General features: G+C 37.3%; 1 protein-coding gene across 1 annotated transcript; it reads right to left on the bottom strand.

The window, feature by feature from the left end:
- Nucleotides 1–11,295: 11,295 nt before the first annotated feature.
- On the bottom strand, nucleotides 11,296–12,222 carry LOC121379556 (neurogenic differentiation factor 6-like). Its single transcript, XM_041508202.1, has one exon. The coding sequence runs from the start codon at nucleotides 12,220–12,222 to the stop codon at nucleotides 11,296–11,298; it is 927 nt and encodes a 308-aa protein (XP_041364136.1).
- Nucleotides 12,223–15,911: the final 3,689 nt, after the last annotated feature.

The raw sequence follows: 15,911 nt of genomic DNA on the forward strand, positions 1-15,911 counted from the left end.
TATCACAAAATGCGTTTCTCATATGTTTAAAAAGGCACGTGCGTCTGAGAAGTAACAGTTATGGAGTCGAGTTTTAGTCTATTTTTAGAGGGTATTTCACCATTCCAAGGTCACAGACTCATGTTTTACTCAATTGTAACTTTACAGGTTTGTAGATTAACTAAACTTAGTGTTAATTTTCACAGGTTGAAACTAGGCTCTGTCCCTTTAACGACGTTGAAATATGAATTGTCGTAGGTAGAGATCATCACCGATGGTACAAAAGTGCTGTCGGTAAAGCTCCTAAACAATGACAAAATGTATTCACCTAGTGTACATTATCTGCCAGTATTTAACATTTACACATTTGAAATATGAATTGTCGTAAGTAGAGATCATCACCGATGGTACAAAAGTGCTGTCGGTAAAGCTCCTAAACAGTGACAAAATGTATTCACCTAGTGTACATTATCTGCCAGTATTTAACATTTACACATTTGAAATATGAATTGTCGTAGGTAGAGATCATCACCGATGGTACAAAAGTGCTATCGGTAAAGCTCCTAAACAGTGACAAAATGTATTCACCTAGTGTACATTATCTGCCAGTATTTAACATTTACACATTTGAAATATGAATTGTCGTAGGTAGAGATCATCACCGATGGTACAAAAGTGCTGTCGGTAAAGCTCCTAAACAATGACAAAATGTATTCACCCAGTGCACATTATCTGCCAGTATTTAACATTTACACATTTGAAATATGAATTGTCGTAGGTAGAGATCATCACCGATGGTACAAAAGTGCTGTCGGTAAAGCTCCTAAACAATGACAAAATGTATTCACCTAGTGCACATTATCTGCCAGTATTTAACATTTACACATTTGAAATATGAATTGTCGTAGGTAGAGATCATCACCGATGGTACAAAAGTGCTGTCGGTAAAGCTCCTAAATAGTGACAAAATGTATTCACCTAGTGTACATTATCTGCCAGTATTTAACATTTACACATTTGAAATATGAATTGTCGTAGGTAGAGATCATCACCGATGGTACAAAACTGCTGTCGGTAAAGCTCCTAAACAATGACAAAATGTATTCACCTAGTGTACATTATCTGCCAGTATTTAACATTTACACATTTGAAATATGAATTGTCGTAGGTAGAGATCATCACCGATGGTACAAAAGTGCTGTCGGTAAAGCTCCTAAACAGTGACAAAATGTATTCACCTAGTGTACATTATCTGCCAGTATTTAACATTTACACATTTGAAATATGAATTGTCGTAGGTAGAGATCATCACCGATGGTACAAAAGTGCTGTCGGTAAAGCTCCTAAACAGTGACAAAATGTATTCACCTAGTGTACATTATCTGCCAGTATTTAACATTTACACATTTGAAATATGAATTGTCGTAGGTAGAGATCATCACCGATGGTACAAAAGTGCTGTCGGTAAAGCTCCTAAACAGTGACAAAATGTATTCACCTAGTGTACATTATCTGCCAGTATTTAACATTTACACATTTGAAATATGAATTGTCGTAGGTAGAGATCATCACCGATGGTACAAAAGTGCTGTCGGTAAAGCTCCTAAACAATGACAAAATGTATTCACCCAGTGTACATTATCTGCCAGTATTTAACATTTACACATTTGAAATATGAATTGTCGTAGGTAGAGATCATCACCGATGGTACAAAAGTGCTGTCGGTAAAGCTCCTAAACAATGACAAAATGTATTCACCCAGTGTACATTATCTGCCAGTATTTAACATTTACACATTTGAAATATGTCTACATTACAGCAAAATAACCTTTCGGTCGAGTTTATTTGCGGCAAAAGTCACTTTAAACAAAATACCGTAGGCAGGTTCAAAATTGCTGTCGGATGGCCGTAACACCAATGGCAATTCATTTAAAAAATGCTGTGGGAGACACGAAGCCCTGTTTTGGTGCTAATGTAAAAATGTATCGGGATCCTTGAGGACCACTTGTCATTATTATAACATTGCCAGTGATTAATAAATCAATATGCTCTGGTGGTGTCGTTAAACAAAGCAAACTTTATTCATCTTGAACAGTCTGGGCTTGTGACAAATGTGGACCACTTCAACTGGTCTTGAACGTAAGCATACATTTATTCTACTCTCTAGAAATATTTCTGTCCCGGGTTAGACCACTGGCTATCCAGAGATCGGGGCCGGGATGGACATGCCCGAAACCTTAGTGGTATACGGGCATGTTAAAAATACTCTCTATACTCTCATGTTAAAAATACACAAACTATTGGATTGTGGAGTGCATAACGAATTGTAAGTGATTATACATTTGGAAATAACTTTCACATGACTAGATAAAAGAAATTGTTGTTTTAATATGAAACAATTTAATTTTTTTCAACAGAAATAGCATACAATGTTGTAAAATCTCCTAGTACCTTTAAATCAACCTTGATTCGACACCGCGGCTATCCATTCATGTTAACGTTGGTGTGTAAGTTACAAAATGGAGGGAAAGTTTGTTTTGTTTAACGACACTACTAGAGCACATTGATTTATTAATCATTGGCTATTGGATGTCAAACATTTGGTAATTTTGACAAAGAAGGAAACCCGCTACATTTTTTCCATTAGTAGCAAGGGGTCTTTTATATGCACCATCCCATAGACAGGATAGCACATACCACGGCCTTTGATATACCAGTCGTGTTGCACTGGTTGGAGCGATAAATAGCCCAATGGGCCCACCGACGGGGATCGATCCCAGACCGACCCCGCATCAACCGAACGCTTTAACACTGGGCTACTTCCCGTCCCCCCAAAAAATGGAGGGCTGCACGACTAAATACTTAGACTTAAAAACAAAGATCATTGAATTCTGCCTTGAATGAAGCTAGTACGTTTTGTTATTTTAATTAAAGAAAGAAAGGAAAGGAATATACATGTTTATCGACATCTCAGCACAAACAAGTGCCCAACGATTGGCACATCAAATGTTGTGGTATTTATTGTCCTGTTATTGTGAAAACTGCTATAAAAGATTCCTTCTTCATGAAAAGACGGTAAAATGTTTAAACCTTCGGTTAAACTCCAAACAATCTTAGTTTATAATATGGAAAAGTGATGTGTTATTTATGAGAGAGAGAGAGAGAGAGAGAGAGAGAGAGAGAGAGAGAGGGGGGGGGGGGGGGAGAGAGAGAGAGAGAGAGAGAGCGCGCGAGAGCGAGAGAGAGAGAGGGTGGTGGTGGTGGGGGAGGGGGGTGGGTGGGTCGATGCACTGGTTTTGTACGTCCCCAATAAACGACTCACGGTGAAATACGTTTCTGGGATTCGAACCCAATACCTACCACCCTTAAGTCTGATAGCTTACCGACTGCACAACGGATGTCGGTCTCTAGTTACCGCATACGTTTATCTACCGTACTACCCGCAGAGGGCGTTAATCTTGCAGAAATTTGGGGTGTGACTAATTCGCTAAAAAAATCTCACTGGTAATAAAGTTAATCTAAAATCCAAGGAGACGTGGCACGCACTGGACCCTGAAATGACCACCGGAAATATCTTTCATCGTGGACCCTATCTTTACAGCCCCATAGGGTCAGAAACCCGAGGCCACGGTGTGACCATTGCGCGACCCTACCTGAAGTAATAAGAATAACAGCGACAAACGCCAAGTACCATTCATTCTGTTTGAACACGTCCCAACTTTATACTGTAGTAAGAACTGGCGGCAAATATACAGAGGCTTGCAAATGAGCCGTGTCGCTTGATATTAAGTTTATGTGTCCAAATGAAATAACTTCAGTTCGTCGTGATTTACTGCATAACATTAACATGTTTTATTGATCAGTGTGAAATATAATATTTGTTTATTATCCAGATACGTTTTATTTTACAATATGGAGAAGTAAGGTGCTACAAAGGTTTGTCAAAGTGTCGCCAAGAATAAAATGATATTTAATGTATTTGTATATGTATATGTATATGTGTGTGTATGTGTGTGTATGTCTATGTGTGTATGTGTATGTGTATGTGTATGTGTATGTGTGAATGTGAATGTGAATGTGTATGTGTGAATGTGAATGTGTATGTGTATGTGTATGTGTATGTGTATGTGTATGTGTATGTGTATGTGTATGTGTATGTGAATGTGTATGTGTATGTGTATGTGTCTCTCTGTGTATGTGTATTTGTATTTGTTTGTGTGAGTGTGAGTGTGTATGTGTATGTGTATGTGTATGTGTATGTGTATGTGAATGTGTATGTATATACGTGTGTATGTATGTGCATGTGTGTATGTGTACGTGTACGTGTACGTGTACGTGTATGTGATTGTGTATATGTATGTGTATGTATATACGTGTGTATGTATGTGCATGTGTGTATGTGTACGTGTACGTGTACATGTATGTGATTGTGTATATGTATGTGTATATATATACGTGTGTATGTATGTGCCTGCTTGAGTTAATGGATGATGGATGAATGGATGGATGGATGAATATGGATGTGTATGATATGACGCATAAACGGATGGATGAATGCATGCATGCATGTATAGATCCACGTATGTATGTATGTATATGCGTACGTATTACATGCACGATAAGTGAATGTACTTGTACACATACGGTAATATAAAACGAATACACAAACGATTCATAACATTTCTCACGTGAAAACTTTGTATTTAACCAGCGCCTGACACACACTACGACTGTATTTGAATGTAGGTCACAGTCTATTGTACAAGATTCATTCATGGCTGTCTTCAATGAACGTAGGGTACGCCAAGGTCCCCCCGACCCGTGTGGCCTTGGACACAATGAACAGGAAGAAGTCGCATACACCCAGTGTTACAATGCCACCAGCACTTAAAGGGATTAACTCTACATGAGACAAATGTACAGTTTTCATATTTAGGTCAGGAGATATTCCTCAAGTATACATGTAGTTAGAAGATATGCATTTTACACGCAAATCCTAAGATTAGTTAAAACTTTGTCTTGTGTATAGTGAATTTGATATTGACGGGCTGTATCTCCAGGACAGAACAGGGGGAGGTCGACAATTTTACTTTAGACGTATTTAGCTCAGTGGGTAGAGTGCTCGCCTGGTGTCCTTAGGTCTTAGGATTGAATCCCCTCCGTGGACCCATTCACTGATGTGTTTTCACGTCCAAACCAGTTCACCGTGACTGGTTTATCAAAGGCCGTGGTGTGTGTGGGTAAGTACATATGAGAAGATTCATTGCTGATAATGAAACAATATAACGGATAACTAATTGCTTGGTCTGCTGTTACTTGCTGTCACATTATCCATGCCAACGTTTCAAATACCTAAGTTCCATTGATTAGAGTTTGTTTTTGTTTTTGTTTAACAACACCACTGGAACACAATGATTAATTAATCATCGGCTATTGGATGTCAAACATTTGGTAATTCTGATTCGTAGTCATCAGAGGAAACCCGCTACATTTTTCCTAATGCAGCAAGGGATCTTTATATGCACTTTGTCATAGACAGGAACGCACATATATAATACCACGGCCTTTGACCAGTTGTGGTGCACTGGCTGGAACGAGAAAAAACCCTAATCAGTTGAATGGATCCACTGAGGTGGCTCGATCCTGCGACGCAAGCACCTCCGACGAGCACTCAACCGACGAAGCTAAATCCCGCCCCCATTGATTAGAGATGCACAGTGTTAGAAATAACGAAATATAGGGCGTATTCAGACGATTGATGATATTCGTTCATAGTGAAAACATACATAGACGATTACTAAATAGGTTGTTGTGTTTGTATTTTGCATTAGGAAACGGTTACAAGATTGAGAGGCGATGACCAAGCTGTAACCCTGCAGCTATATTTGCAGTCAGGTTTAACAAATACATGTATGTCAAATTGTGAGATGATATGGCCTTAAGTTCGAGTGAAATTTGGTTTGCTAGACGTATTTTTAATGGTGTTGGCGAACAATTATTTTGGAAGAAAAAATACTTATTTGATTTTTATACCAAAATGTACTATATACTTTAAAGGCGCAGATCCTAGTTTTAACCGGAAAACAATGGACACTAAGTTGAATTACTTTACAAACCTGTAACTCATATAGAGTGAAAGAAGAGTCTGTGACGTTAAAACAGGAAATATCCTTAAACATGAACTAGACCTCGAATCAATAACCCGCTACTTCTCAGACGTACGTGCGTTTTAAATAATATGAAAAATGCTATTTGTGGTACTACAAACACCAGGATGACCAGAAACACTTCGGTTCTACGGAAATGTATAATCTAAAGAATAAAATATAAGTAATGTTTGATTTCAGTGATCATAAACGGCTCTAATAACGAAAAATATGCTATAGTTTTCAAAAACTAGGGTCTGTCCTTTTAATACGAAATAATGGTATATCTGAAGCAAAGTAGCATAATATTAATAAGGAATACAATTTGGCATTCTGAGAAAAGTGTAGTGCATTAAATAATTATATGTGATGGATTTGCTATACCAAAATCTCCTTCTAAGTTATATAACTGTAAAACGCGAAAAGCTATAATGCATTTATAATTTAAATTTGACGAGTATTTTTTAATATATACTCACGGAAAAAAGTTCCTGTGCATCATTAAAATTTCAGTAGAACTTTATATTTAAAATTTAAAAATATTGTAATTTACATAGATGTACTATTTATCTGTTATCCTCTCCTGCCTTCTGCACCTGAAGTACTGTTTACACAATGTTTGGTGAGCCGTCGGTGACGATGTAACAGAACAACGTACTGATGTACGGTCATGGTCGTACTTTGTTATCACCTAATCGGTTGCGTTCAGTTCTTCCACTGATTGGCCTTAACTCAGAGATGCATTAGGATGTTAAACGTATCATTTCCAAATGATTCCATGTGTACCCGCTTAATACTGACGATTTGCTGACGTGGTGTCACGTGTCGACTCCCTAAACATGGAAGATCCCTAGTACCCCTAAACTGTCGAGAACATCTCCGCAGATATTGCATAGTGTTCTGATGAACACCAATGAATACCAAAATTACTAGCAACAGCGTTTGTGCCATTCTAACCTCAATCATACCCATAGTTCGAAGGAGTCCATTTTCTGGGAGGCGTGGCATCAAACTGACGACGATCAGATACAAAAAAAAAAAAAAATCCTGAGTGATGAGAATCCATACAATAGTTTTAAAGTCCAATAATAAGAAAAATGACGTCACACAGGAGCACGTGACAAAGAATGCTAGTAATGCAACTTGTGGTCACAAAGCATGAATAGTTCATGCAATTGACAGGACACCGCAGAATATCGACGGGAGTGGTTACACGTTCATTTACTGAAATTTTTATGACCAGATTTCAAGTAAATTATATTCTATATGCAATTATTTGGGGCACAGGAACTTTTTTCCGCGAATATATATAGCAAAGTCTACTTGTATCAATCTGTCGTGCAATAAAGAATTAAACCAAATAATTTCAAGAGCTGACAGTATCTATGTGGGCGTTGTACAATCTCGACGTAGCCATCACCGTCGAAAATATATCACCGCTGAATATAATAATAAGCATTTTGTCTTGTTACTTCGCCCATTGTTACTCGTGTCTTCTGTGTGGGGCGCTAGATTTGGTTCTTTACATCCGTGACAACGCTAGTTACAGTTGCAATCAGCGGTCAACCGGTCACCCATTCTTTTGATGACCACTGGCCTGTGCGCAATGTATCGAGCTTGAAAACTTGGTAATGACGCACCTTCAGGGTGTTCATTTCAGCAGGCTAGAGAGAATTCCGAGATGACAAAAGCCACGCCCGTTCATTGTCCGCAGACTCTGAATCTTTTAATCGCCAATGCAAGGCAGAGAATTAAACAAGTTTAGCGTCTTTCCTCGGATATTTGAATTTCTGTAGCTTTTTGATCTTGCGTGAAAAGACTCCACTGCCTTGTCAATTAGACCACGCTGACCAAGGCAAGAATCTTTTTAAAGACGACTAAAAGGACGATTTTCACTATTACTTGGATATGGGTTTAGAAAGCATTCACTGCAGCAGTATTGGTCATTCATGTTTTTAGATCACCAGAAAATCGGGAACATCAGTTGCGAAATGGCAGATTTATGAACGGCTGAAAAGTCGTAGATCTCAAGACAAAGAATGAAGCGTTTGAGGCTTATGGGCGCAATGGCCATGAAAACGATCCATTCCAGGAAGATCAAAACCAATTGCCGTAGCTTTGTTGTAGCCAAAGGCATTATTTGCGACAGTGGGGGTACAATATATATGTATCATCAATGATCCAAAACCAGCGGTCATGATATATAATCCTTACAAAATAAAAACAACAACAACAACAAAACCCCACATTAAACATTTAAAATTTTTTTATTTCATAAGTCACCTTTCCAACTGTGTCGAATTATTTTAAAGGGACTGTCCAGAGTTTTGCTGCAATTCTTAATATGTTGCCGACTAACAGAGACCTTTTAACGACGGTAATTACATATTAAATATATTCCTTTTACGTACAATATCAGTGCCTGTATATTAAATGCATTTCTGATCATTTGTACTAGGCCCAAGGTTTTATTTCCAAATATATATTTTTCGTACGTACGAAATTATTTGGAGACTAAATCCAGTTTGGGCTACTTACAAATATTAAGACGACCATAAACACATTGAATATACAGCCACTGATACATGTATTTTAAACAAGAAACTACATGTGTATATAACCTGTAACTTTTGTCGTTAAAAAGACTTTCATTAGACACAGACATCTTACAATGCAGCAAGCTCTTGGTAGCCATTTGAATAATATAAATAACATATCATACACATGTCTGTGCCACAACACTCCAAAATGTCAGTACAATAAACAAAACAGGAGCGGACATCTATTTCATTGCAAGTGCAATTAGAAATATGTCACGTCAATTCTAAATTGCTCAATCTTTTTTTTTTTTTTTTTTTTTTTTTTTGTATGTGTTTTGTGAGTTGTTTTTTTGTGGGTTTTTTTTTGGGGGGGGTGGGGGTGGGGTGGGGGGTGGAGTGGGGTGAGTATAATTCACCAATTGGCTACCTCATGCAAGCGAAGATGCCGGTTTACATCTTTGCTGTAAGGACACAGACACCCCCAGAGACACCCTCAAAAAGTTAAATAGTTAAATGCATTTTTTGCAAATATTGCATTTGGCCAAAAACCTAACCCCACCCCTTCGTTCGCTATATGCGAAAATAATACTGGAACTATTATTAAGCTACCACGACAGCTGCAAACCTAGCTAGTATTTAACAACAGTAACGATTGGTATTCACACACACACACACACGCACGCACACACACACACACACGCACGGAGTCATAGAAATGATCTTTTTCACTTTTCTCTAGGACGACACAACATGATATAATCCTGAAAATTCCCACGCAGCTAGAATCGAAAGATGCCCTATCAATAAAGCCTAAGCAACAGTGTATCCTGAACAACCGGCATGCGGAACGGGTGCACATGCCATAATGCGCTGGGCACGCGACCGACACGCGTCTAATCACGCTACATAACCAAACAGGTTTCAGGTGAAAACGTGGACAATTTAACAATATGTAGATCTATTTTTGTACCTCTACATATTTGTTTCAACAAAATATAATTTCAACTTATCTCAACAATATTTACCCAGAAAAAGAAGAAAAAAAAAAAAAAGAAGAAGCAAAAGACACACACACACACACACACACACACACACACACACACACACACACATATATATATATATATATATATATATATATATATATATATATATATATATATATACACACACACATGCACGCACGCACGCACGCACACACACACACTCGCAAGAGAAAAAAGAAAAGAAAACAAGACACCCTCTCCATATATACAAACTGAAAAAAGAAAAAAGAAAAAAAAACTGAAAAAAGAAAAACGAATGTAAATATAGGATTTACTTTAACACATTAATTTGGTGTACACTATGGTTATTATGGGGGTGGGGGGGGGGGGGGGGCTTGAAAATAATTAAAAACTAATTAATATTCACCACGTTTGGGTTAATTCTTTTGCACTGATAATATTATTTTCTTTAACTTAGTATGTTCTACATGTCTCGTTTCAACAAATGTTTTTGTTACGTTTTTTTTCTTCTTCTTGCGCTTTTTGTGTGCAGTTTTGTATGTTTTTTTAAGTGATTTTCTTTTGCTTATTTTCTTCTTTTTTAAAGTAAAGAAACGAAACCAAAATAGATTCGCTTTTTGGCGAATTCTCTGTATGCAAATGTTGATTTTAAAAAAAAAACATTTTTTTTGTGAGTTTGTGTGTGTGATTGATTTTTTGTTTTGTTTTTTTTGTTTGTTTTTTTCCAAACAAGTCAAATAACCTGACGCATTGTCAACAGACCACTAACAGAACACGAACTTCGATCGTCAACTAGGCAATCTAGTTCACGTGACTATAAACAATCACTTCATTAATATTGCATTTGCCTCCGTATTTCAGCATACACTTGTATACCGGAATACAAAAGCTAAATTTAATCAACGTCAGCATAAATAAATAAATAAATCCATAAGGGTAATATTTGTCGTATGACATAACATGTCATAACAAACGTCGACATCATTGGTGTGATTAAATAATAACTAGTAGTTCATTTGTTGTTTGTTATGAAGTACAAATTGTACAGCCGTACTTATACAATAAATGCATTATGAATAAGAAACGCTAAACGGAATATCTCAACTAAAGCGACAACATTGATTTGATTAAATAATACAAGTAACTAGTACATAGTTGATTTTTTGCTTGTTATATAATGTATGAAGTACAAATTGTTCTATCGTACTTAAAAAAATAAATGCGTTATGCATATTAAGAAACACTAAACGAAGTATCTCAACCAAAATGACCGAATAATAAGTATTGTGTTAAATGAAAATACTACAACTAACTATAAATAGTATCTGAATATAAACATAATTGCAGAAATATAATATAAGAATAGAAAACATAAATGCCAGAAATATAATATATAACATTTTATTAAATTACAGTAAAGCATATGAAACATTGTTTGGTTTTTCAACAACAAAAAATGCTCAAAATACATACAGTGTAGGTATACGACAAGGCGTCCTTTTCACTCTGCCCCTGTTTGTATTAATAGCACAACTGTTTTGAATATAAAACTCGAGCTAGAGAGGTCATCGTTGTATTAACATATCACAGACTAAAGCAATGAGTTAATGAAATGGTTTGTCTCTACACTGACAGTTGATAGTGTTCTGGTGAAGACAAATGAATGGAATTGTTGAGTCCGTTCGACAAAGCGTCCATAAATGAGAGATCCCGACCATGCTCCAACGGCGCTTGATTACGAAAACCGTCAGCCGGCGTTGGCATCGGGATTGACATTCCTTCGGCAGATCCGTAGTAATAATTACCACAACTGGTCGCTTCCGTGTGATACGTTCGTCCGTACGGTGATGACACAAAGTCAGAGAAAGACGCATTGTTTCTGAACGCGCTGGATCCCGACGTGTCGCTACACACACTGGCCGGAGAGGTAGGTGTTTGCGGAGAATGAACAAAACTGTCCCGGAACGCGTCGCGTTGTTGATGTTGTTGTTGTAGCAACACTCCTCCATGCAAACCGTCAACATCTACAACGTCGTTGTTCTCGCCTTCGATAACGTCTGTCAGGGTATGTGACACACTCCCAACACCACCAACACCGGTGTCCATACTTGTACAACTGTCGATAATATTATCATCCATATCAAAGTCTGAAATGTCGGTAACAACACCCTGATTCTCGGCGCCACTGCCCATCAGTTTGAGAGTCTCCGACAACGCCCAGATGTAGTTGTACGCCGTGCGGAGGGTGTCGATCTTCGTCAGCTTCGCCTCCGACGTTGTGTTGGGCAACATCTTGCGGAGGTCGTCGAGGGCGTCGTTCAGTCCGTGCATCCTGTTTTTCTCCCTGTCGTTGGCTCTCCTACGGCGGCATACCTTGTTAACTTGGCGCTGCTGAACGGTCTTTCTCCGTGGTTTCCGGGATCGACTCTTCTTGCCGGTGACGCCACCACAGGAGTCGCTGTCGTCAGACACTTCTTTGTTGGGCAGATCATCCACCTTCTCACAATGTTCTGATTCGGTTTTAATCCCTTCAAAAGATCCTTCGTCCATAATTGCAGGCAGCATATTTTTCAGTTGTCTTAATAAATGGGACAGACTTTGTATGTCTGTTATTCAGCTTTTGTCACTGCCTCAGCTTCGAAAAAGACAACAGGGACTAATACCCTGTTTTTCCCCAGCAAAAATTGTTAAATATCTCACAGCACACTTTCCGGAATATATCACCGAAAAAAACTTGCTTCTTTTGCGTCTCTTCTGGAAGTCCAGTCTGGCCTTTTCAAATGAAGGTTAAAAATTGTTATCCCGGTGCAGTACTCGGTTTTGTAGCGCACACGACTTCCTACCTTCTTTTTCGTGTGTGAATCAATAAGTGAAAAGCATCGGATCCATCCATCACTTATACCCGACCCCGGTTGGGCCCTATTGTTGGCCACACAAAAGAACGATCACTCTGACAGTTGCCGAGCACGTGACCCAGTCGTCTGGTGGCACTGGTTATTTTCATCGGTAATAAACCGAGGTACGAGCGCCCGGATTTTAAAACGCACCCTCCTATGATAAATACTAGTTTGTAAATAAATAAATAAATATATAAATAAATAAATAAATAATTTATTCCTAAATAATTTAAATAAATAAACAAATAAAATGACAATGTATTATGCAAATAAATAAATAAATAATTTATTTAAATGTTTTTAAAAAGTATCAAAATAAATAAATACATAATTGTAATCTCCAAATATAAATATTTTGTTATGCAGGAAATGGTCTAAAATATATTTGCTAAAAACAAGAAACCCTTCTTTGCATTATAGAAGTTAAAGGATTAGTTTAAAAATGTAAACACTTTTCAAAGCAGTTTGTGTGAAATATTAACTGCCTTTTATGAGATAAAATAATACAACGGCCAAATCATTGTTATGTTAAATATATGTCCTGAGGACTGACAGAAAAATATAATTCAAGTTCAAGTTCTTTATTGCGTTAAAGGGACAGTCCTGAATTTACAACCATTGTAAAATGTCTCCGACCAATAGAGCCTTTTCGATGACGTAACATACACATTAAATACATTTTTTTTATTTAGAATATCAGTGTCTATATATCGAATGCGTTTGCGGTCGTATACTAATGTTTGTAGCACTCAGTTTTTACATTAATTCGTGATATATATTTTTTCGTAAGTACGAAATTATTGGGAGGTAAAATCTGGTTTGGGCTACTATAAGCATTAGGACAACAAACACCTTGTAAATACAGACACTGATATTTTAAATAAGAAAATGTATTTAATTTGTATGTTACGTCATCGAAAAAGCTCTATTGGTCGGAAACATTTTATAATGGTTGTAAACTAATTTCTGTTCCTTTAAGGTTTACACCTTAACATCATTATAACAATGAATACATTAATATAGACGATTGTAATTTCAGGACAATATATACCACTGCCAGTCCCGGAGGAAAAGTATATAAAATTATAATAGTTTTGATAATATTATCATTAGTTGATCTGTTAGGTACCAAAACATGCATTAATTATGTTTTCATGCCATTAAAAACACAGCAGCTTATGTCATTAAAAATATGCAGATATAACTCTACTTGGAAAACAACTTTTTTGTTTTTGAATTTTGTTGTAGCTATTTCTTGTAGATATGCATTGTTGATATTAAGAGAATAAACTTAACGTCTTGTCCTGTTTAGATATGGTCGCTGTTACATTTTATGCATTTCTTCTTTTTTCTGTAGCAATGAATGCAAAAAAAAATGAATGGATGATAATCATCACCATTATTATCATTATCATTATTACCACCACTCATTTGAGCATTCTTTCCTTTTCCCCAGTTTGTATACGCTTTGTGTTGCTCTGTTCCGTTTGAGGAGAGCCCATAATTCTCGAAAAACATCTTCAATGAAATCTAACTCGATGGCCTTTAGACTGAAAATACATACACTAAAGACCTTTCTTATCTATTAAAGAAATCCAGTGATACAGAAAACAGAACGAATAATACCATTTGTGAAGACGGACGCGTATACTAGCGGCCACGTGATTGGACAAAGCAGGTAGCCAATGTGGTGACGACAGACTACGCGGGCGCGTGCCACGCCGTACGCCTGCACGCTTGAAGCAGACGACACTCTTCCGCTCCCGACCACGGAGTAAATTACATGAAGTTTAGATGGGCCACACACGCGTACGAGACTGGGGGTGGGGTGTATTTACCGGCCTCGGTGGTTAAGTCATCGGACATAAGGCTGGTAGGTACGGGGTTCGCAGTGCGGTACCGGTTCCCAACCCAGAGCGAGTTTTAACGACTAACTGGATAGGTGTAAGACCATTGCACCCTCTTACCTCTCACTAACCACTAACAACAACTAAACGACTGTCCTGGACAGACAGCCCAGATAGCTGATATGTGTGCCGAGGACAGCGTGATTGAACCTTAATTGGATATAAGCATGAGAATAAGTTGAAAAAGAAAGAAAAACGTGTGGTGTGGTGGTAGGGAGGGAACAAATCGTCCAAATCGGGGGAAAAAATATAGAGATATTCGGAGGAAGGAAATGGTTTATTTAACGACGCACTCAATCAGAGATATTCTGGCACAATGTGCTAACCTGAGACCTTTTTACTATTGATACCTATTTGACCCATTCATTTATTTTGAAGAAGGATCCTCCACCCCAGTGTGAGCACTGTCAGTGTACTCTGACTGTACGCCACATTTTGGTGGAGTGTACCCATCTGAAAGAAATTCGAAAAGATATATTTGGACCACGAACTGTGATGGAATCCTTTCGATTCCATCCAGAACTTATTTTACAATTTTTACGTGATACTGAATTTTACTCTAAATTTTAATTATATCTATCTGTGATATTTGTATTTAATAGACAGTTCTTTACACTGTGTTTTTATTTAACTGTTGAATTTTTATATTAATGTTGATCATCACATTTTTTTTTTGCATTTACCATAGTTTGACACCCAATAGCCGAAGTATTTTTCGTGCTGGGGTGTCGTTAAACATTCATTCATTCATTCATTTTTTACTATTGCATTTCCATCATTCTACCCGCAAAATTAGTTGTAATCTATGCAAGCATGCGTAGTGATTCGTTTCCAACCCAATATAGCTGTTTGGCAGTACTGCTAATATTAATAATAAATGTTGTTATCTTGACTGGGGTATGTTCGTTAATTCGGACAAATAACAGCATCACCCCCCCCCCCCCCAAAAAAAAAAAAAAAAAATAAAAATAATAATAATAATAATAATAATAATAATAATAAAAAAAAAAAAAAATAATAATAAAAAAAAAATAATAAAAAAAAATAAATAAATAAATAAATAAATAAAATAAAAATAAAAACTAAGTTTAAAAACATATATAAATACATATCTTTTAAATAGAATTTGTTTTCTTTTTTCAAAATAGGGGCGGGACGTAGCCCAGTGGTAAATGCGTGGTCGGTCTAGGATCGATCCCCGTGGGTGGACCCATTGGGTTATTTCTCGTTCCAGCCAGTGCACCACGACTGGTAACATCAAAGGCCGTGATATGTGCTATCCTGTCTATGGGATGGTGCATATAAAAGACCCCTTGCTGCTAATCGAAAAGAGTAGCCCATGAAGTGGCGACAGCGGGTTTCCTCTCTCAATATATGTGTAGTCCTTAGCCATATGTCCGACGCCATATAACCATAAATAAAATGTGTTGCGTGC

This window comes from Gigantopelta aegis, chromosome 8 (genome assembly GCF_016097555.1).
Source record: "Gigantopelta aegis isolate Gae_Host chromosome 8, Gae_host_genome, whole genome shotgun sequence".
Taxonomy (NCBI): Eukaryota; Metazoa; Mollusca; class Gastropoda; order Neomphalida; family Peltospiridae; genus Gigantopelta; species Gigantopelta aegis.